The following is a 19,137-nucleotide window of genomic DNA, read 5'->3' as shown; positions in this document are numbered from 1 at the left end:
CCACGCACCTATTCACCCACTCACTCACCCACTCACTCACTTTCTGACTTACCCACTCACTCACTCACCCACTCAATCACTCACACACCCACGTACTCACCTACTCACCCATCCACTCACCACTCACTCAAAGACAAAGATCCCCGTATAGCCTTAACAGACTGTTGGGGCAAGTGCTGTTAGTGAACACCTATCAACGCCGGTACGACACACGAGGAGATGGGTGGCCAGCACCATGCCCGGCCGCCTTTGTCTCCCCAGTGGTGATGTTTTCACACCTCACCAGATACTCATTTGAGGCTCAGTCGACCTAGGGGAGGCCCAAGTACCAGCTCAGATAATCGCGCCGTGATTGGTAGCCGTGAGCGGGAATCGAACTCGGGTATTTTTCCGGGTTCGTAGCGCTAACCGCGGCACCACCGCTCCCCTCCCCCCACTCACCCCTCCCCCACTCACCCCTCCCCCACTCCACTCCCCCCACTCACCCCTCCCCCCACTCACCCCTCCCCCCACTCACTCCACTCCCCCCTCCCCCACTCACCCCTCCCCCCACTCACCCCTCCCCCCACTCACCCCTCCCCCCACTCCCCCCACTCCCCCCACTCACCCCTCCCCCACTCCCCCCACTCACCCCTCCCCCCACTCACCCCTCCTTCCACTCACCCCTCCCCCACTCACCCCTCCCCCACTCCCCCCACTCCCCCCCACTCACCCCTCCCCCACTCCCCCCACTCACCCCTCCCCCCACTCACCCCTCCCCCCACTCACCCCTCCCCCCACTCACCCCTCCCCCACTCCCCCCCACTCACCCCTCCCCCACTCACCCCTCCCCCACTCACCCCTCCCCCACTCACCCCTCCCCCCACTCCCCCCACTCACCCCTCCCCCCACTCACCCCTCCCCCCACTCCCCCCACTCACCCCTCCCCCCACTCCCCCCACTCACCCATCGAGGCCCTGCGCTCAAATCGCCGCGGACCCTGGAGTGAGAATTCACTTCCGCCTCAACGCTTTCACCTCGACTCACGCCGAGTCTCACGGTCTCACGGCGAGTCTCACGCCGAGTCTCACGGTCTCACGCCGAGTCTCACTGTGAGTCTCACGGTCTCACAGCGAGTCTCACGCCGAGTCTCACGGTCTCACGCCGAGTCTCACTGTGAGTCTCATCTCACGGTGAGTCTCTGAGTCTCACGGACTCACGGCGAGTCTCACGGCGAGTCTCACGGGTGTCACGGTGAGTCTCACGGTGGGTCTCACAGTGAGTCTCTGAGTCTCACGGTGAGTCTCATCTCACGGCGAGTCTCACGGTGAGTCTCTGAGTCTCACGGTCTCACGCCGAGTCTCACGCCGAGTCTCACGGGTGAGTCTCACGGTGAGTCTGAGTCTCACGGGTGTCACGGCGAGTCTCACGCTGAGTCTCATCTCACCGTGAGTCTCACGCCGAGGCTCACGGTGAGTCTCTGAGTCTCACGGTCTCAATGCGAGTCTCACGGTCTCACGGTGAGTCTCACGCTGAGTCTCGTCTCAGGGTGGGTCTCGCGGCGAGGCTCACGGTGTGTCTCACGGTAATTCCTTCGTTATTCACAGATTTGCTATTCGTGATTTTGGCTGTATCTGCGAATCATATCTAGAACTCAATACGACTGCTGCATCTCGATAGAAAGAAGTGGTGAGAGACAACGTGACACATTTTTACTGATTGGCCGTGTCGGGTGGTGGAGGGTTACGACACATTTATAAATAACGCGATCTAAACCCAAAAACGTTGATTATGAATAACATTGGTCGCGAAAGCCTACGTGTTAAACTGATTAGATTTATTAAAAAAAAACATTTATTACCATTAACGTAATGATAATACATCCAAAGTTCATTACACTGACACTTCGTATCCCGAATCTTCGCCTTTTGGTAGTAGTATTGCACAGAACGGCACCCGGCTGAAATCGGAAGGCACAGCTCCAAATCCAGAGCAATCGAGGGTCACCGGCACGGCCGCTGGCAACCGCGCAATGTTCCTCACCGCAGAAAACCGCAGAAGACGCGACCGCCGCCACGACGCGATAGCCGGCGCCACAAACTGTGGCACACTGCAACCCTCCCAGGCGCGGCCCTTTTAAATTCCGATTCCGTTCCGATGGCGCCCAGAACGCGTACTGATGATGTGCAAGTACGTCATTGAAACGGAATTATAAAATACAACCAATGGTGTATAAGTATGAAACATAATAATGGGTATTTTGTAGCTTTCGTGACTGCAGGAATTACTCTTTGGTTCTTTCGGTAAAGTCACGTATATAAAGATAAAATAATAAATTAAAAAATAGCATAGTATGCTATTATTTACCGAAAGAACCAAAGAATAAGAATGGGTGTTTTACCCTTTCTGGCAATAAACAAAGAGATGTGTTAAGACGTTCAAACACCAAATGGATGATACCTTTTGCAAGGCATCACGTCTGCATTAACTCCACACGCTACTTGTGGTGAACATGCAAACAAACATGGCTCTGATATTAATCTACGCATTGTCTTTGAAACTGACTGGCCTACACCAGAGACAACGGCCTTCTTCATGCCCTAGTCTCACCAGCAGTGTCAGACCAGATAACGCCAAAAGTCTTTGTACCGACGTACGTCATCTGAATGGAATCGGAACTAAAACTGATGACGTACGCTGCACGGCATGTTTGCGTTTGATGTCTGTCATTGGAACTGAATCGGAATTAAAGCTGATGACGTAGGCTGCACGGCATGTTTGCGTTTGACGTACGTCATGGGAACGGAATCGGAACTAAAGCTGATGATGTAGGCTGCACGGCATGTTTGCGTTTGATGTCTGTCATGGGAACGGGAAAGGGTTAAGAAACGTGCCGGACTGTTTTTTTTTTCTTCGGTGTCATGGTGCGCCACTCGCCCGTCTGATTCATCGCGTTTGAATTTCGGCAGCCACTGCCACCGCCACCACCGGCTTGCGATGTCCAACGCCGGCTCCTCCGCCGTTGCCGCCGCCGCCGTTTCCGCCGCCGGGCAACCTCCGGCGAAGAAGACGAAGTTCACAGGTGCCCACCGCTACCGCACCAAGTTCAACGCCGATTGGACGAGCCGCTACCCGTTCATCAGCGCCGTGAGGGGCGAGCCGTGCCTCTACCGCTGCGGCGTCTGCGCCAAGGTGCTTTCCTGCGCCCACCAGGGCGAGACGGACGTCAGGAGGCATGTGGGCAGCGACAGCCACGCCAAGATGGTGATCTCGCGGGGCGGGCAAGGCGGCGGCAGTGGTCATGGCCTTCCGGAGACCGCGTTCGTGACGCCCGTCTCGTCGGACCTCAAGGAAGAGGTGAGAGGGAAGGGAGGGCGGGAGGGATGTCGTAGGAAGTTAAAAAAAGGGTCGGAGGACCGATGTTTCGCGTGGTTTTTGCTGCAAGTTCGTGTGGTTAATGCGCACTGCTCAACCCCTGAGCTGTGAATGCTCTGATAGTTACATTTCCTTTGTGCTGTTCGCCTTTTGGCGGTCTCTGGTCTGACACCGGTGGTGAGACAAGGCCATAAAGAAGGCTGCTGTCTCTGGTGTAGGCCCATCAGTTTCAAAGACAATGCGTGCATTATTATTATAGGAGCGTGTTTTGCCACGAGTTACGTGGTGAATGCAGACTTAATGCCTCGCAATAGGTGTGTCAATTTGGTGTCTGAACATCTGAACACCCTCTCTATCATTGGATGAAAGAGTAAAAGCTATTCTTATTTTTGTCATGATGATACTGGCAAAAGGGTCCCAAAGATATAACTGCGCTAGCCGAGCGATAGGTGCTCTGATACTTGTGTAGTGTTGTATATATTGACGAATACACTTCTTATGAGGCAACACGATATTTTATTGTCTCTACTACACGGTCCCTAACACAAAGGGTGTATCGGTCCCTTTAGCCGATACCTGGGGAGGTATGGCCCCCGGACTATACGGGACCTATCACTGGGTAACCCGTTCCCTATAGTCCTCCGGCTGGGACCTAGGGGAGGCTATCTGACCCGACCTCCTGGTTCGTGGGTCCTGACCACTGGCCTCACTGAGCTCCGGCCCTTAGAAGGACAGCGGAGCTTGGGGTCCAGGGTCCTATTCTCCAGCCCGATCTTCAGTCTTCAGCGTGTAGATAACTGAGCCAGAGCTCTGAGAGCTGTGGATTCGTCTAATTACGAACGAGTCAGGTTCCAAAGGTCTGTTCGTGAGTTGATTTGTTTGTGAGTCCAACTTTACTCCTGTCGATTTCAAACATTGTACAGCATGTACACTATGTACGGGGAATGGCTTTAAAAGTTGTATAATATCCTGTAGTTGTTGATGCCACTGGTTCTTCACGTTCTGTAGATGTAAGATGCCACTGGTTCTTCATGTTCTGTAGATGTAGATGCCACTGGTTCTTCATGTTTTGTAGATGTAGATGCCACTGGTTCTTCACGTTCTGCAGATGTAGATGCCACCACCGCCATCTAATACGCGGCGGTTGAACTTACGACTCTCGGTCCGAACAGGCAACTGGACACATGACACCGGATTGTTCATTCTTCTGAAAGTTCGTAATTCGAATGTCCCTAAGTAGAGGGAGTCTCTGTATCACCAAAAAAAAAACCGGACGTAAAATATTTAGAGAATGCCATCTCCATCGCAGCCCCAAGAAGAGGAGATGCTGTCTTGTTGCGAGGAAGAGGAGGTGCCGCTGCCGCTGGAGGCGACCGGCGACGGCAGCGGCTTCCCGGCGTGGCTGGAGACGCAGGGCGTGAGCGCCGAGGTAGCCCGCGCCCTCGACTCGGAGCTGGGCATCCGCGACTACGGCCTCCTGCGTGCCTGCGTGGACGACGGGAGCGTGCGAGCGGAGCTGCTGGCCGCCGCTCGCCACCGCCTGCCCTTCGGGTTCTACGCGGCGCTGAGGCGCGCCGTGAAGGCCCTGCGACAGCCCGACGATGAAGACGGAGCAGGAGGAGGAGTGGAAGGAGGAGCGGAACGAGGGCGAGCAGGAATCGCGGGAGGAGGAGCGGGATGAGAAAGAGTGGAAGGAGGAGTGGAAGGAGGAGCGGGAGGAGACGCCGCAGGGGCGACGCTGCTGGGAGGCCTCGTGGAGGCGCTCCTCGCGCTCTTTGGCGGCCTCAGCCGCGAGCTGCTACTCTCCGCGGAGCGCCTGGGGGCGCTGTACGGCCATCGGTGCGCCCCGGATGGCGGCGCTGTGAGCCCCGGGGGCGGCTGCGACGTGGAGTGGCACACGAAGCACGGTGAGTTAATGCTCGATTGCATACATATAGTAGTGTGTAGTAGTGACTAGTGTAGTGTATAGTAGTGACGAGTGTAGTGTATAGTAGTGTAGTGCATAGTCGTGAGTAGTATAGTGTATAGTAGTGTAGTGTATAGTATATGTATGTTGAACTTTTTTTGCACCATACGTAGCCAACCCTACCTGAGCGGAGGTGCGGGGGGAAGGACAACAAACCAAACACAAAACAGTTCTGTAAAGAAGTGAGTTTGTCAATCTAGATGATGATTTAAAAGTTGCATAAGCCTGGTCATCAATCGCTGTACATGACAAACAAAAAAATGTAGTTTTGTAAATGTGGTTTTCCCGTTTCCGGAGAATAGAAAAGTCTTGCGTATGGACTAGCGCAGGGCGAGGGGTGGTGAGTAGCGCAGACAGTCAGATGTAGGCAACTCCGGACCTCAGGAACTTTCCTCGTCATCACTCGAAGTCACGCCGCAAGCCCTTTTGGACCCAAGCGCTTAACCGTAAACAATGTGAATTCAACCCCAATGAAGCCTGCAGAGCTGAATGGAGTTCAAAAAAACTCGTAAACAAACATATCTTGTGAAATACCCAACACAGAAGATGATCTGTAGGGGCAAGTGCTGTTAGCGAGCACCTATGAAGGTTGGCACTGTGGCACACAAGGGCGGTAAGTGACCAATACCATGCCAGACCGCCTTTGTCTCCCAGTTGTCGATGTTTACACACCGCACTGGGTACTCATTTGAGGCAGAGTCGACCTAGGGGAGGCCCAGGAATGGTTCAGATAATCGCTATCGCCGGTGTTGGCCATGAGCGGGAATCGAGCTCGGGTCGCCGGGTTCATAGCGCAGTCATGCTCACAGCGACCAACACTACTGCTCACCGCAATCAGTCACTTGGATCACACGCAAGCAGAATCATCACCACAATCAGTCGCTTGGATCACACACACGCAGAATCATCGCTGCAATCAGTCGCTTGGCTCACACGCACGCAGAATCATCACCACAATCAGTCAGTTGGCTCACACTGACGCAGAATCATCACCGCAATCAGCCGCTTGGTTCACACGCACGCAGATTCATCACCACAATCAGTCACTTGGCTCACACGCACGCAGAATCATCACAATCAGTCAGTTGGCTCACACGCACGCAGAATCATCACCGCAATCAGTCACTTGGCTCACACGCACGCAGAATCATCACCGCAATCAGCCGCTTGGTTCACACGCACGCAGATTCATCACCACAATCAGTCGCTTGGATCACACGCACGCAGAATCATCCCCACAATCAGTCACTTGGCTCTCGCTCACGCAGAATCATCTCCGCAATTAGCGGCCGTCCATAAATGACGTCAAGCATCTGGGGGGGGGGGAGGGGGTCAGACATTTGTGACAATGTGTGACGAGGGAGGGGGGGGGGTGAGAAATGTGACGTCACATCAAAATGCGCAACTTTAAATAAATATAGACAACATGTTCTATTTAATTAAATATACTTTTTAATACATGTTTTCTCCTACAACATCAGAGTACGCACTACAATGACAATAGTTTAAAGCGATTTGAAGCATGTTTTTTTTTTGGGGGGGGGGAGCTTTGTGACGTCATATTTCAGGGGTGGTTTGACTTTTTGTGACGCCGTGTGACGAGGGGGGGGGTAAAAAATCCTCCAAAATCGCGTGACGTCATTTATGGACGGCCCCTTAGTCAGAATCATCAGTGCGGAGAGAGAGAGACCACTCAGTTGATGCCGTGCATCCGGCTTTTGTTGCAGAGGAGGTGGGGGAGGCTCCGACGCATGAAATCTTGGAGGCCGATCCCAGGTGGGAGACGATGGCGGTGAAGATGGAGGCGAGCGGAGGTATTTTATTACGCGCTTTTATTGAACTCGCTCTGTCTGTTGTTGTCATTGTCGTATCCGCAAATCTTGTAACTAAATTTTTACCCACTTCCCAATGTGGTATCGACTGCAAACTTGGTATACTTATGTCATTCTGATGACAAAACTATATTCTATCATAAAAAAAGTATATATATATTTTAAACATTCTTTTTTAAATGTTATGTTTCGCCTGGGGTCTAATTGTCCACGCTCAACTCACGTTGGCTGTAAATCATCACGGCCCCTTACGTTATGGCAAGCCTCGGGGCCACTTCCTGGAGTCGTGGAGTTCTGCCATTACTCGTACGGTACATTTCATGTAAGCGTGTTTTTAAAAAGTATTTTTTAAATATTACTTATTTTTCTATTGTTCAATCCTCCTGCTAATTGTTGTTCATACAGCGCTTGAAACACAACAGATCAGTTATCTATAACTGCATTTAGACTTTTTTCAAGCGGTTTGATGGCATCCGGGGTCAGCGGATGGATTCCATTTTGCACGTCCCTGAAGACGAACGTTGATCTGTGCGATGCGGGCGATGGATTGCACTTCACCGCAGTCACAATCAGGCGTTTCCTCAACCCCACACTTTATAGAGACGGTAGCCGCACCAGACCCCACCTCCGATGTGTAGATCTAACACGGTTGAGTGCAGTTCCTGGTGGGATATGTGAATGGATGTGCCGAGGTGCCGAGGTGCCGAGGTGACATCACCCTCGCCAGGTGTGCAGGAGGTCGTGGGTTCGATCCCGAGCCCGACGCCAGTATATTTGGGGAGCAGCGGCTCATGCACGGTTAGGGTGCAGCGGCCCAGGCAGGCCCAAGGAGCAGCAGCTCACGAGTAGCTCAGGCAGGCAGGAAGACCACTCAGGCAGGTAGACGGCTCAGGCATACAGGCAGGCATGGTCCAGCGGTTGCAGAGATTCGTGTTGAAGTGTCCGCAGCGAGCTTCAAGCAGTGGACGAGGGCGAGCTGCTCGGAGCCGCCGCTCGACATTACGAGCGAGGAGAGCCACACGACGGGTGCGCGCGGTTCACAACAGCGGGGCAGCGGTGACGATGACGACGACGACGACACTCGCAACGTTGATTTCGCGGGAGCCGGTGTGCCCCGCTGCCTGACTAACGCAGTGCGCAGGCAGTCCCCGTTGAACGCGGGAGGAGATAAGTTCCTGGAAAGTGATGCGTTGAGCGAACAAGAAAGGCGTGGAGCGATCAGCCCAGTTTCCACGTAAATAATTTGACGGTAGAGTTTGGCGAGATATGGTGTTTTACGCACACCGCGCAGTGGGACAGCGGGAGAAATTACTGAGGGTACGTCGCCGCGTTACTATATCGCTGTGCCGCTCAGCCGCCGCGGTATAACGGTGTGTGTACCGCGTTGTCACGGTGTGTGTACCGCGTTGTCACGGTGTGTGTACCGCGTTGTGGCGGTGTGTGTACCGTGTTGTAGCGGTGCATGTACCGCGTTGTAGCGGTGCGTGTACCGCGTTGTGACGGTGCGTGTACTGCGTTGTAGCGGTGTGTGTACCGCGTTGTAACGGTGTACCACATTGTGACGGTGTACCGCGTTGTGACTGTGTGTGTACCACGGTATAACGGTGTGTGTGCCGTGTTATAAGTGTTCTGCGTTCCGATAAAAGTGTTCCCTAATGGAAGAATCTCTTTATAGCGAAAAACACGTTCAAGTGTCAGCACAGCCACGCGTTAAGCAAGGACTTTGTTCATCTCGTCAAACTTGTGCGGCCCAACAAACGCTCGCATTTACGCACGAATTTCATACATTGCGCAGTTAACCAATAATTTAAGTGCATTGCACCACACAAGAACGGATTTGTTAGCGTGCATAAACAAGTGAGCTTATCATCGTCGTTGTTATGTTGGATTTCGTCTCTCCTCTCCCCAGACCTGCATCCCTGGATGCTTTCTGCTTCTGCGCAGCGGCTGCCCCCCAAACGGGAAGAGAAGCCGCGAGGTAAAACGCTTACCGAGGTGGACCAGTGGGAGACCCTGGGGATACAGTCGATCGTCGATTATCCGGAGGATAATCACCAATCATTATTTATAACAGTTTAATTTTGCACATTCTTGTACAACGTTATGTTAGTAGACGTTGTGTGTGTTTTTTTAGTGTTTTTAATTTGTTTGCAATGTCAAATTTGTCGTAAATAAACGTACAAATAGACACAAGTAAACATCCTACTGTTAAAAGTTGCTTCATTTACTGCACCCTACCTACCACTCCAATCACGAAGAGTCTGCATCACGGGGTGATCTAGCAAGTAGTACTTCTCCGCTCTTGCGTGTTTGACGATCGCCGGACTGATGCGGACACCGAATTGCACGGCGCACTTTTCGCCGCATGGTGAAAAGTCACGCAAAATGTGTATATACGTGCAGTACTTTCACTGTTTAAGTTGTACGTACGGTTGTGTATAATGTACCGTATTTACAATATTTGAATCAAGCGCATAGCAACTTTTTTGTCACATGCACACACGCGGTGGTGCCAATGGCTGGACTGGTTACAGCCCGGGACCGCCGGATATGTTGGAAGCAGGCGGATAATTGTGCACTGGATAATCGATACTATTGAAGTACCCGTCGAGGACGCTTGACAACGGAGTTGAGGCACACGTATATTTATTTAACAAGTTGCCAGTACAGGACAGCACTAGAGGGGGTAGCGGCCCCCTCACCCGTATAACTCAGGGAATACCCCTAGCTATCCATAGCCTATCCCCTGAGTCCTCCACTAAGAGCTAGGGGAGGCTGTCTGGCCCGACACTGGTAATCGGGCTCGGTACCCGGAGTCCCAGAGCACTGGCTCTGGTTCACGGGACCACGCCACTGGCTCGAGCCTGATCCCGTGGGGCCCTGATAAGGGCGGCGATCAGGGGGAGTCCAGGGCTCTAGCTACGACGTCTTCCGACTTCTTAGCTTAACTATAACATAACTCTAAGCCCATATAACGACCCCTTTTTATACCCAACCCTCCTTGAGGGGTGGGGCCCCGGGGGATCGTAACGCCGAACCAGCCCCCCCCCAGGGTGTCTGGCTCGGACGTCGCAGAGGGCATCTCCCTGTGCACACACGTAGCCCCGCCCACTGTGTTTCTTTCCCATAGGCTGCCATGCATAACGGCCCTCTCTCCAACATCCCTACATCACTCCCCCCCGCATAGCTCGCAGCCGTCCCGGCTGCAACAATTTCAACAAATGAATCTTTACCCCTTGACTCCCCCCGTGTGTGCCCCATTTTTTCATTTAACAGAACGAGAATTGAACAACAACACTAACAATGCCCCTAAAGGGAGAACAAACCGACGCGCCCCCCCCCCCCGAATAAATACGAAATCCGTAGAGGCAAGATATGTACATTTCCCGGAACCCTCAGCGCACACACAACACGCACACAAGACGCACACACACACACAGCCATAATACAACAACGCGCCAAGAGCGCCACACGAACGCAGCGTCCAGTAACAATAGCACACGAAAGTGTACCAGAAAACGCAAAAAAAATAAAAAAAATTTTCTTCTTATTTTCGTTTCGTTTTCACTTCTTGTTCGCGTTCCAGTGTTTTTATAAGAGTCTGCGCATTTTAGCGCGCGTCCTTGCCGCAGGCCCGTCACAAGGGCCAACCTCAGATGGCGGACCATTCGGTGGCCGCTGTCCCATCCGAGGCGAGTCCGCAATTGGAGTGGCGGGACCCTCGGCATCCCCCGTGAGGGATGTGCGCGAGCCCGTCATTCCGGGAGAACCTGGGGGCGGGGCAACCGGCAAGACGTCAGGTGAGATCAACAGAGGCGGACCCTCCGGGTCGGTCGACCCCTCACATGCTTGGCCCTGCGCGTGTGGAGCAGAGTCCCGCACCGCAACGAAGGGTTTTAGTCTAGAGGGGTGAACGAACCACCGGCGCCTCCCCCACTTGATACGAACGCACTGCGGTCGCAAAACCTCGACCACCTCGACGGGGCCCCGCCATGGCCGTACCAGTTTCGAGGAGGTCGCAAGCGGTACCTGGGGACAGTGCAGCCATGCCCTGTCCCCTGGCTTCCACTGCAGCACGTGCGCGCGCGCGAGTCTGAGGCGCTCATTCGCCTTTTGGCGCATGCGGGAATTGAGCATGGCAGCATCCCGCGCCTCAGTTAGCTTTTGAAGGTTAAATTTAACGTGCTCGTCCAATTTTATTTTACCTAGAGGCGCGGGGATCTGCAGCTGTGCCCGAACAGGTGGGTCATGTTCGCGACCATACATGAGAAAGAAGGGTGAAAATCCCGTGGCAGCATGGGGGGCCAATCGATATGCTGCCAGGACCCCTTGAATTTGCAAGTCCCAATTGGTCTGTGACTCCGAAACCAGGTGCGACAACATAGACGTGATGGTACGATGCAGACGCTCGACCATCCCGTCAGTTTGTGGGTGATAGGGAGAGGTACGAATCTTCTTTGTACCTAGGAGATCGCAGACTTGTTTGAGGAGGTTCCCAGAAAAATTTTTACCCTGGTCGGTCAGCAGCCGCTCCGGAGCACCTTTGTCCATGACGTAGCCTTGGACAAAGGCGTCCACGATGGCTGCTGCCGACTGATTTGCCAGGGGCCAGGCCATAGGCCAGCGTGTGAAGTATTCGACCCCTGTTAGCAAATATCTATTGCCCCTAGGGGTGGCGGGAAACGGCCCCAGGATATCCAACGCTACGAGTTCGTTCACCCTGGAGACTGTGATGGACTGCAACGGCGGGTTCGACTCCCGAGCTGGTGGTTTGCGTTGCGCACACCGGGGGCATGCTGCCAGCAGATCCGTGACATCCCGTGTCATGCCCGGCCAAAAAAAATCCAGCTGGAGCGAGGCGAGGGTCTTTTGGGTACCCAGGTGGAGGAGGCGCTCATGAGCAGCCCACACCACCTTACCCCGTAACCCCGCAGGAACTACCAGCCGGTGACGGTGGGATTTACCGTCCCAATGCATGAGCAAGCCCGCGTGTATTTCCCAATTGTCGGCATCACCCGTCCCACACCCCCTCTCCCTGGCGCGACGACGCAGCGCGAGGAGGGAGGCGTCCTCCATCTGGAGGCGTCCCCACTCAATCACAGGCAACCCAAGCAGGGAATCCCTTCCCTGTTTCCCGATCTCATCGGGGAGCGATGTGTCAACATCGGCGGCGGCCGCCAGGACTGGAACCGTCATGTCCCCAGCTGGCTTGCAACGCCCCGACCCCAGGAGGCATGCGCATTCGGAGGTGGTTGGCATGCGCGACAGAGCGTCCGCATTTGTGTGGCGAATGCCCTTACGATAGGTGGTGTCAAAATCGAAATCCTGGAGGACCTCCAGCCATCGGGACAATTGTCCCGATGGCTGTTGAACCTTCAGGGCGTACTGCAGTGCTGCATGATCCGTACGGACAGTGAAATGCTGACCGTACAGATATGGGCGGTACTGTTGGATGAAGAAAACAATTGCCAACAGTTCTCTACGGGTGACACAATATTTTTGCTCCGCTGGAGACAACACCCGACTGCCGTACGCAACCACCCGTTCCACGCCATCAACCACCTGGGAAAGCACGCCTCCGATACCTGTGTTGCTCGCGTCGGTGTCGAGCAAAAACGGCCTCGAAAAATCGGGGTAAGTCAAAGGAGGAGCCTTCACCAATGCATCCCGAAGGGAGCAGAAAGCTACTTCCTCATCCCGACCCCAGTGGAACCGAACCCCTTTTGATGTCAAAGCATGTAGGGGTTTGGCAATTGTAGCAAAATTAGCGACGAACCGTCGGTAATATGAAGCGAAGCCAATAAAACTCCTCACCTCCCCCACCGAGGTCGGAATTGGCCAGGAGCTGACACACTGCGTTTTGGCGGGATCGGTAGCAATACCCGAGCGCCCCACGATGTGCCCCAAATAACGCACTGACTCGCGAAACAAATAGCATTTTTGGGGCTTAAATTTCAAATTAGCAGCCCGCATCCTTTGGAAAACCGCCCGCAGCCTCTGGAGATGTTCGTCAAAGGTTCTTCCAAAAACAATTACGTCATCCAAATAAATCAGGCACGATTCCCATTGCAATCCAGCCAAAACCAATTCCATCAACCGCTGGAAGGTTGCCGGCGCTGAGTGTAAGCCCATCGGCAACCGGTTGAATTGGAACAGGCCGTGCGGTGTACGGAAAGCGGTTTTAGGCTTCGAATCATCGTCCAGAGGAAGCTGCCAGAATCCCGAAAGTAAATCTAGTGTGGAGAAGAATCGCGCTCCCGCCAAGGCGTCCAGCGATTCGTCCATCCGTGGGAGCGGGTATGCGTCGGCAACCGAAACCTTATTAAGGCGACGGAAATCTACGCAAAACCGCAACGAGCCATCCTGTTTTTTAACCAGGACAATCGGTGCTCCCCAAGGGCTGGTAGAGGGAGAGATAATGTCGGCGGCTAACATGTCATCGACAGCCGATTTGACATGGTCCTTTTCGGCGGGACTCAACCGAAAAGGATTTTGGCGAATAGGCGCGCTGTCACCCGTGTCAATATGGTGACGCAGCAGGTGAGTACAACCCAAATCGTATTTATTCCGACTGAAAACGTCGGAAAATTCCTTTAGCAGTGATCTAAGCCGTTGGCGCTCTAAATTGGACAGGTTCGTCGATCCCGCACAAAGCGCGTCGAGCCACCCTTCATCGCCGTCCGAATGCGGGTGCGTCCGAGCAGCAGTGTCAATGTGGTTCACGGCAGGTTCCTCGCAGGGCACCGGCGTCGCGTGAGCGAGCACAGTCCCTTGGGGAACCACTACTGTCTGCGACCCGACATTGAGGACCGCGATGAAGGGGTCCTCGTCCCCCCTTACGATGGTCTGGGCCGGAATTAAATGAGGCCCATTAACCCCGGCCCTAGACGGCCCCAGCACAACACCCTGATCCCCAACACCCTTAGCGAAGGGCCTACGAAGTTTAAGAGGTACCAGCATTTGTGCCCCCGGCGGCACACGCACTGTTTTTACGACGAACGCCGGTACCGTCGCGAACGCCGTCCGAGTCGCTACAGGGGAAGGCAGGAACGCCATACGTCGCCCCGACGGAAGCTCAATGCATCCTTGGTCGATCAAAATACGAATTGGCATCCTGCCCAAGAAGTCCGTCCCCAGCAGGCACGGAACTGCCAGTGAGGAGGAGACAAAAATCGGCCCCGACAATTTGATGTCCCCGATAGAAATTTGCGCTCGAATCTGTCCCACGATGCCGAGAGAGCCCCCGTTAGCGGCATAGAAAGGGACATTAACCGGTAGCAAAGGACGGCTCTGCACCGGTAGAATATTGTAAATTAGTTCCGAAATAATTGTCGCCGATGCCCCTGTATCGACTATGATGCGTACCTCCACCCCATCGATGTAACCGACCACGGCCGACGATCCCGACGCCGCGGCCACCACGCGATGGGCCAACACGGACCACCGCTCGGGCTCGATTTGAGTCCCCGCAGTGATCCGCGCCGGTCCATCGCAGCGCCCCACCGGCCCCCCGTTCGTTACGGTGCGAGAGTGTGCGACAGGTGGGTGCGTTGGCCAAACATGTGAGGTGCCGCGACTCGCCGGATCATGGTGCTGGAGCTTGGGAGGAGGAAGAGGAGGGCCGGCGTCCTGTCGAGGCGTCGTCCCCCGCTGTCGAGGAGAACGGCACCCCGAGGCGACATGGCCCCGGATGCCGCAGTTGAAGCACCGCGGGAGCGCCGATGGAGACGATGGACGGTCGAAACGCCTCGACCCGTCCCGACCCGGCCGCGCCCCCGTCGTCTGTTGCCGTCGATGGTCGACGGCATAAAGTTCTTCTGACGGAAGGGTGGCTGCAGCCACCGCACGCCCAGCCGATGCCCTGTTTGCCTTTCGCCGCTGCTGCAGAAGGTTGGCGTGGAGGAGTCGCGCAGCCTGGAGGGAGGTCATTTCTGCATCCCCTTGTGCGATGACGACGATGTCGAGGTCGTCCGCCAAGAGGAGGATCTTCTCCGCGACCATTGCGTCCACGCCGTCGTCGTCCATGCGGGGAAAGGCTGTTTTTGCCAGCGCCAGAAGACTTGTCCGGAAAGCCAGAGGCGACTCTTTTTCACCCCGCCTGCGATCGTAGAACTGCTGACGGCATTCGGCTGAAGGTCCATAGACCCCGGCCAGCAGCTGTAGCGCCATTGGTAGTGTAGCCCGCTTCTCTTTTGGCGCCGACGTGAGTGCGGCGAGCGCGTCCCCATCGAGGAGCGCCGGCAGCGCGCAAAGGGCCTCCTCGTCGGACCACCGCGCCATCTCCTGATGGGCGAGGAAGCGTCGCCGGAAGCCGCCCCAGTCACCCTCCGCACCGATGAATTCTTTCAGCGGGGGCAGTCTTTGGTGAAGCGCAGCGGTCGATGTGGACTCCCGCAGGTTGCTTTCACCTCCCTTTGGCGGTGCCTCGGCGCGACTGGCCGATGGCATCGCCTGTCGCGGCAGCGATGACGCATCCTTCGGCTGCGATGACGCTGCAGCCCCGGCGACGGCGATGTCGGAGCCGATGTCTAAGCTGGCCACGCCCCGAACAGCCGCGGCGTCCATGGCGGGAAATTCAAATTGTGAAGTCGCTGAAATGGCGGGAAAGTGCTCCGGCCGCCGGTTCTCCTCGCCCTGCGGTGGACCACCAGCCCCCAACCGCGTAATGCCTTCCAGTGTGGCGGCAGCGGCATAAAGTAGCTCCGCCAGCCGTTCGTGAGCCAGTCGTAGTGCATCTGGCTGCGGCCCCTCTCCATGCTGACGTCCCGGTGAGAAGGCGCCAGGCTCCGGCTGCACCCCATCTTGTTGCTCTGTCTCGGGCTCGGCGATTTCCGCGGCGTCCTCCTCTCGTGGTACCCTGGTCCGAGCTGTATGGCGCGTTTCCATTTTTACCACTTCTGACGCCAGATGAAGTACCCGTCGAGGACGCTTGACAACGGAGTTGAGGCACACGTATATTTATTTAACAAGTTGCCAGTACAGGACAGCACTAGAGGGGGTAGCGGCCCCCTCACCCGTATAACTCAGGGAATACCCCTAGCTATCCATAGCCTATCCCCTGAGTCCTCCACTAAGAGCTAGGGGAGGCTGTCTGGCCCGACACTGGTAATCGGGCTCGGTACCCGGAGTCCCAGAGCACTGGCTCTGGTTCACGGGACCACGCCACTGGCTCGAGCCTGATCCCGTGGGGCCCTGATAAGGGCGGCGATCAGGGGGAGTCCAGGGCTCTAGCTACGACGTCTTCCGACTTCTTAGCTTAACTATAACATAACTCTAAGCCCATATAACGACCCCTTTTTATACCCAACCCTCCTTGAGGGGTGGGGCCCCGGGGGATCGTAACGCCGAACCAGCCCCCCCCCAGGGTGTCTGGCTCGGACGTCGCAGAGGGCATCTCCCTGTGCACACACGTAGCCCCGCCCACTGTGTTTCTTTCCCATAGGCTGCCATGCATAACGGCCCTCTCTCCAACATCCCTACATCATGTCTGCGTATATGTATATGACTGTGTGTAATATATGTGTGTATAAAACGCAGCAAGTTGGCACGGTGGGGAGCACAGGTGGAGCGTCTGCTAGACGTTTCAGTCAGTCAACCCATGACACCACCTGGGTCTGTCCCGTGACCTCCTGCCGGCAGTGGGGAGCCTTCCAACAATTCACGCGATAGCCTAAAAAGTGCACCGCGACTGGCACAAACCCCTAGATTTGAAGCTTTCATGGCTGCAGGAATCCATACTCTTTGGTTGTTTCAGTAAAGTCACGTAGGTAGAAAATAAAATAAATCACGACGTTTCGATTGCACCTGATGATTGCTTGTGTTGCAATCGAAACATCGTGATTTATTTTATTTTCTACCCACGTGACTTTACCGAAAGAACCAAAGAGTATGGCACAAGCACCGTGGCGACGTCGCCGCCACTTAGCGGTGAACGGTGGCCGCCGTTATATCTGTGCCGGATAATTATCGATGATCAGCTGTAATCGATGACTGTGATCGCGGAAGGTGACGACGACGGAGCACGCAGCTGCCAGGGTGCCGCGCGCCGGCACTTTAACGCCACCCCCCCCCTCCACCACCCCTTCCCGGCGCGTCTCACCCTCAGACGTGGCCGAGGATTTTCGGGCGGAAGAAGGGGGCCTTCCGCGCGACGGAGAAGAGGCGGATGGTCGAGAGCTGCGCACCCCCTGGGTGGACGTCGTCCACGCGGAAGGAGACAACCTCCTGGGTGACAGAGAAGACCTCCAGGCCTATGGAAGGGACCTCCAGTCTGCTGGACTCAGCGCTAGGCCGGGGGCGGTGACTGTGGCCACGCGGAGAGACGTGGCGGTGGCTGCGACGGCCCCAGGCGTCGAGGCCAAGGTGGAGCTGCAGGATCCGAGCAGCGACGGTGAGGATCTGACCCCGGCGCGGCCGAGCGATGGATGAACTGCGACGTCGTTTTCGTGGCGACCGCCGCCCGATCGCACTCGATCTGAATTGAGACTTAAAAAACACAATTTTGTTTTATTTTAATCTTGATTTTAAGCTTTATGGGACTGCAGGAATCCATACTCTTTGGTTCTTTCGGTAAAGTCACGTAGGTAGAGAAATAATAGATCACGACGTTTCGATCGCAACACAAGCAATCGTCATCAGGTTTGAAATGGGTGTAGCTCAAAGGTCATAAGATGTAAGGCCACACTGAGCTGTGTTCGCTCTTTTGTCAGAAGCGACCCTGGCCATCGCAAAGATGATAGCTCAACGAAGTGGGCTTATGATCATGATCGTTTATAGCAGCAGCGAAATACTCTAAACGCGTGATGTTCATTCTCTATGGGTGTCTGTGGTTCTCTATGCTGAGTCTCTTGAGTGTAGAAACCCACGTTGAGAGTGTTATACATCTCCATGTGACGACGATGATAAGCCCACTTCCTTGAGCTATCATTTTGTGATGGCCAGGTCGCTTCTTTAGATCTGGTAAAATAAAACATAAAAAAATATTTCATAGTTTAGCTCGGACAGATACACATGCTGGAACCGCTCGTGCTGACACGGTTAAACCCTCCAACTCCTCTTCCCCCTACCCCCGGGGGAACTCGGCTGTTTGCGGCAGGGTCTGCGATCGCCGCCTTCCCGTGCCCCGCGTGTGGGCAGCAGCCGGCACCGGCCGGTGACCCGGGGAGGCCTCGGTTCGACTCTCGGAGCCACGCGCCGATCCGGCGTCGTCCCTCAGCCGCGACGCGACGGCACCATCGCCGCTGCGCCCGGTGCGGTGTCGCGGCCGCGGCCGTCGGCGGCTCCGCGGGGGAGTGGCACTGCCTGCTGTGCGGTGGGGTCTCCGTGCCGGGGCTCGGGCAGCACCACCAGCGGGGGCAGGGCGCGGGAGAGCGGCCGCACCCTCTCGAGCCCCGTCGTCACCGTGACGAGGACGATGACAACGACGACGCCAGAGACGCCGGAGGAGCGGAGGAGCGAGCCTGCCAGTGCAACCGCTCATGCCGCCGGTGTGGGAGGACGTTTGAGCTGCCCGGGCTCCTCCGGCGCAACCAGGAGTGCACGCACTGCGGCGATCTCAGCTAGCGTGGGGGCAGGGGGTGGGGAGGGAGGAGCCGGGGGAGCTGGGAGGAGCTGGGGGAGCAGGGAGGAGTAGGGGGGAGCGAGTGGGGGAAGTAGAGATGAGCGGGGGGGGGGGGGCAGAACGGGGGAGGGAAGAGTGCAGGCGGAGGGGGGATGGACAAAGTGGGAGTGATTTTGTTTTTTTTCATTGGCCCTAGAGAGATAGCGAGTTGGCGGCCGCCAAATCGACGTTTGGATGGGCGATCCGCTCCCTTCACTTTCGGCAGTCGTACCCGCAGTGGGCCGTTGCTGCGTTGTTCAGCCCTACTGGTCACGAAACGCTCGCTCCGGCCGCCAACGCCAGCCGGCTGAATACGGACATTTGGAGCGTGGGCTTTCACGACAAATAAACGTGCCAATTCGTGACTAGTTTACCATTGTAGATGT

General features: G+C 55.5%; 3 protein-coding genes across 6 annotated transcripts in view; 1 reads left to right on the top strand and 2 right to left on the bottom strand.

Annotated features, from left to right (window-relative positions):
• Positions 1 to 18,258, bottom strand: part of LOC133360470 (zinc finger protein 135-like) — a 31,486-nt gene extending 13,228 nt beyond the window's left edge. Inside the window, exon 1 of one of the 2 annotated variants that reach the window (XM_061579212.1) lies at positions 17,252 to 18,258. The gene's annotated coding sequence lies outside the window, so the exon portion shown is untranslated. Of the gene's footprint in view, positions 1 to 945; positions 973 to 17,251 lie in introns of those variants that run through there. The other variant, XM_061579213.1, reaches the window with a different exon arrangement.
• Positions 2,977 to 18,714, top strand: LOC133360708 (uncharacterized). Its single transcript, XM_061579493.1, has 7 exons — positions 2,977 to 3,336; positions 4,664 to 5,001; positions 5,041 to 5,261; positions 7,048 to 7,134; positions 9,062 to 9,130; positions 17,258 to 17,542; positions 18,248 to 18,714. The coding sequence occupies exons 1-7, from the start codon at positions 2,977 to 2,979 to the stop codon at positions 18,712 to 18,714; spliced, it is 1,827 nt and encodes a 608-aa protein (XP_061435477.1).
• The window catches only part of LOC133360508 (endothelial zinc finger protein induced by tumor necrosis factor alpha-like), a 22,891-nt gene continuing 22,355 nt past the window's right edge, over positions 18,602 to 19,137 (bottom strand). For all 3 annotated transcript variants that reach the window (XM_061579280.1, XM_061579283.1, XM_061579284.1), the window contains one exon: positions 18,602 to 18,762. The gene's annotated coding sequence lies outside the window, so the exon portion shown is untranslated. The remainder of the gene's footprint in view (positions 18,763 to 19,137) is intronic.

The sequence above is a fragment of the Lethenteron reissneri genome, chromosome 69, assembly GCF_015708825.2.
Source record: "Lethenteron reissneri isolate LAM-NWPU_2019-01 chromosome 69, ASM1570882v1, whole genome shotgun sequence".
NCBI classification, from domain to species: domain Eukaryota; kingdom Metazoa; phylum Chordata; class Hyperoartia; order Petromyzontiformes; family Petromyzontidae; genus Lethenteron; species Lethenteron reissneri.
Note: the sequence above shows the minus strand (reverse complement) of the source record. Positions and strands in the feature narration are given on the sequence as shown.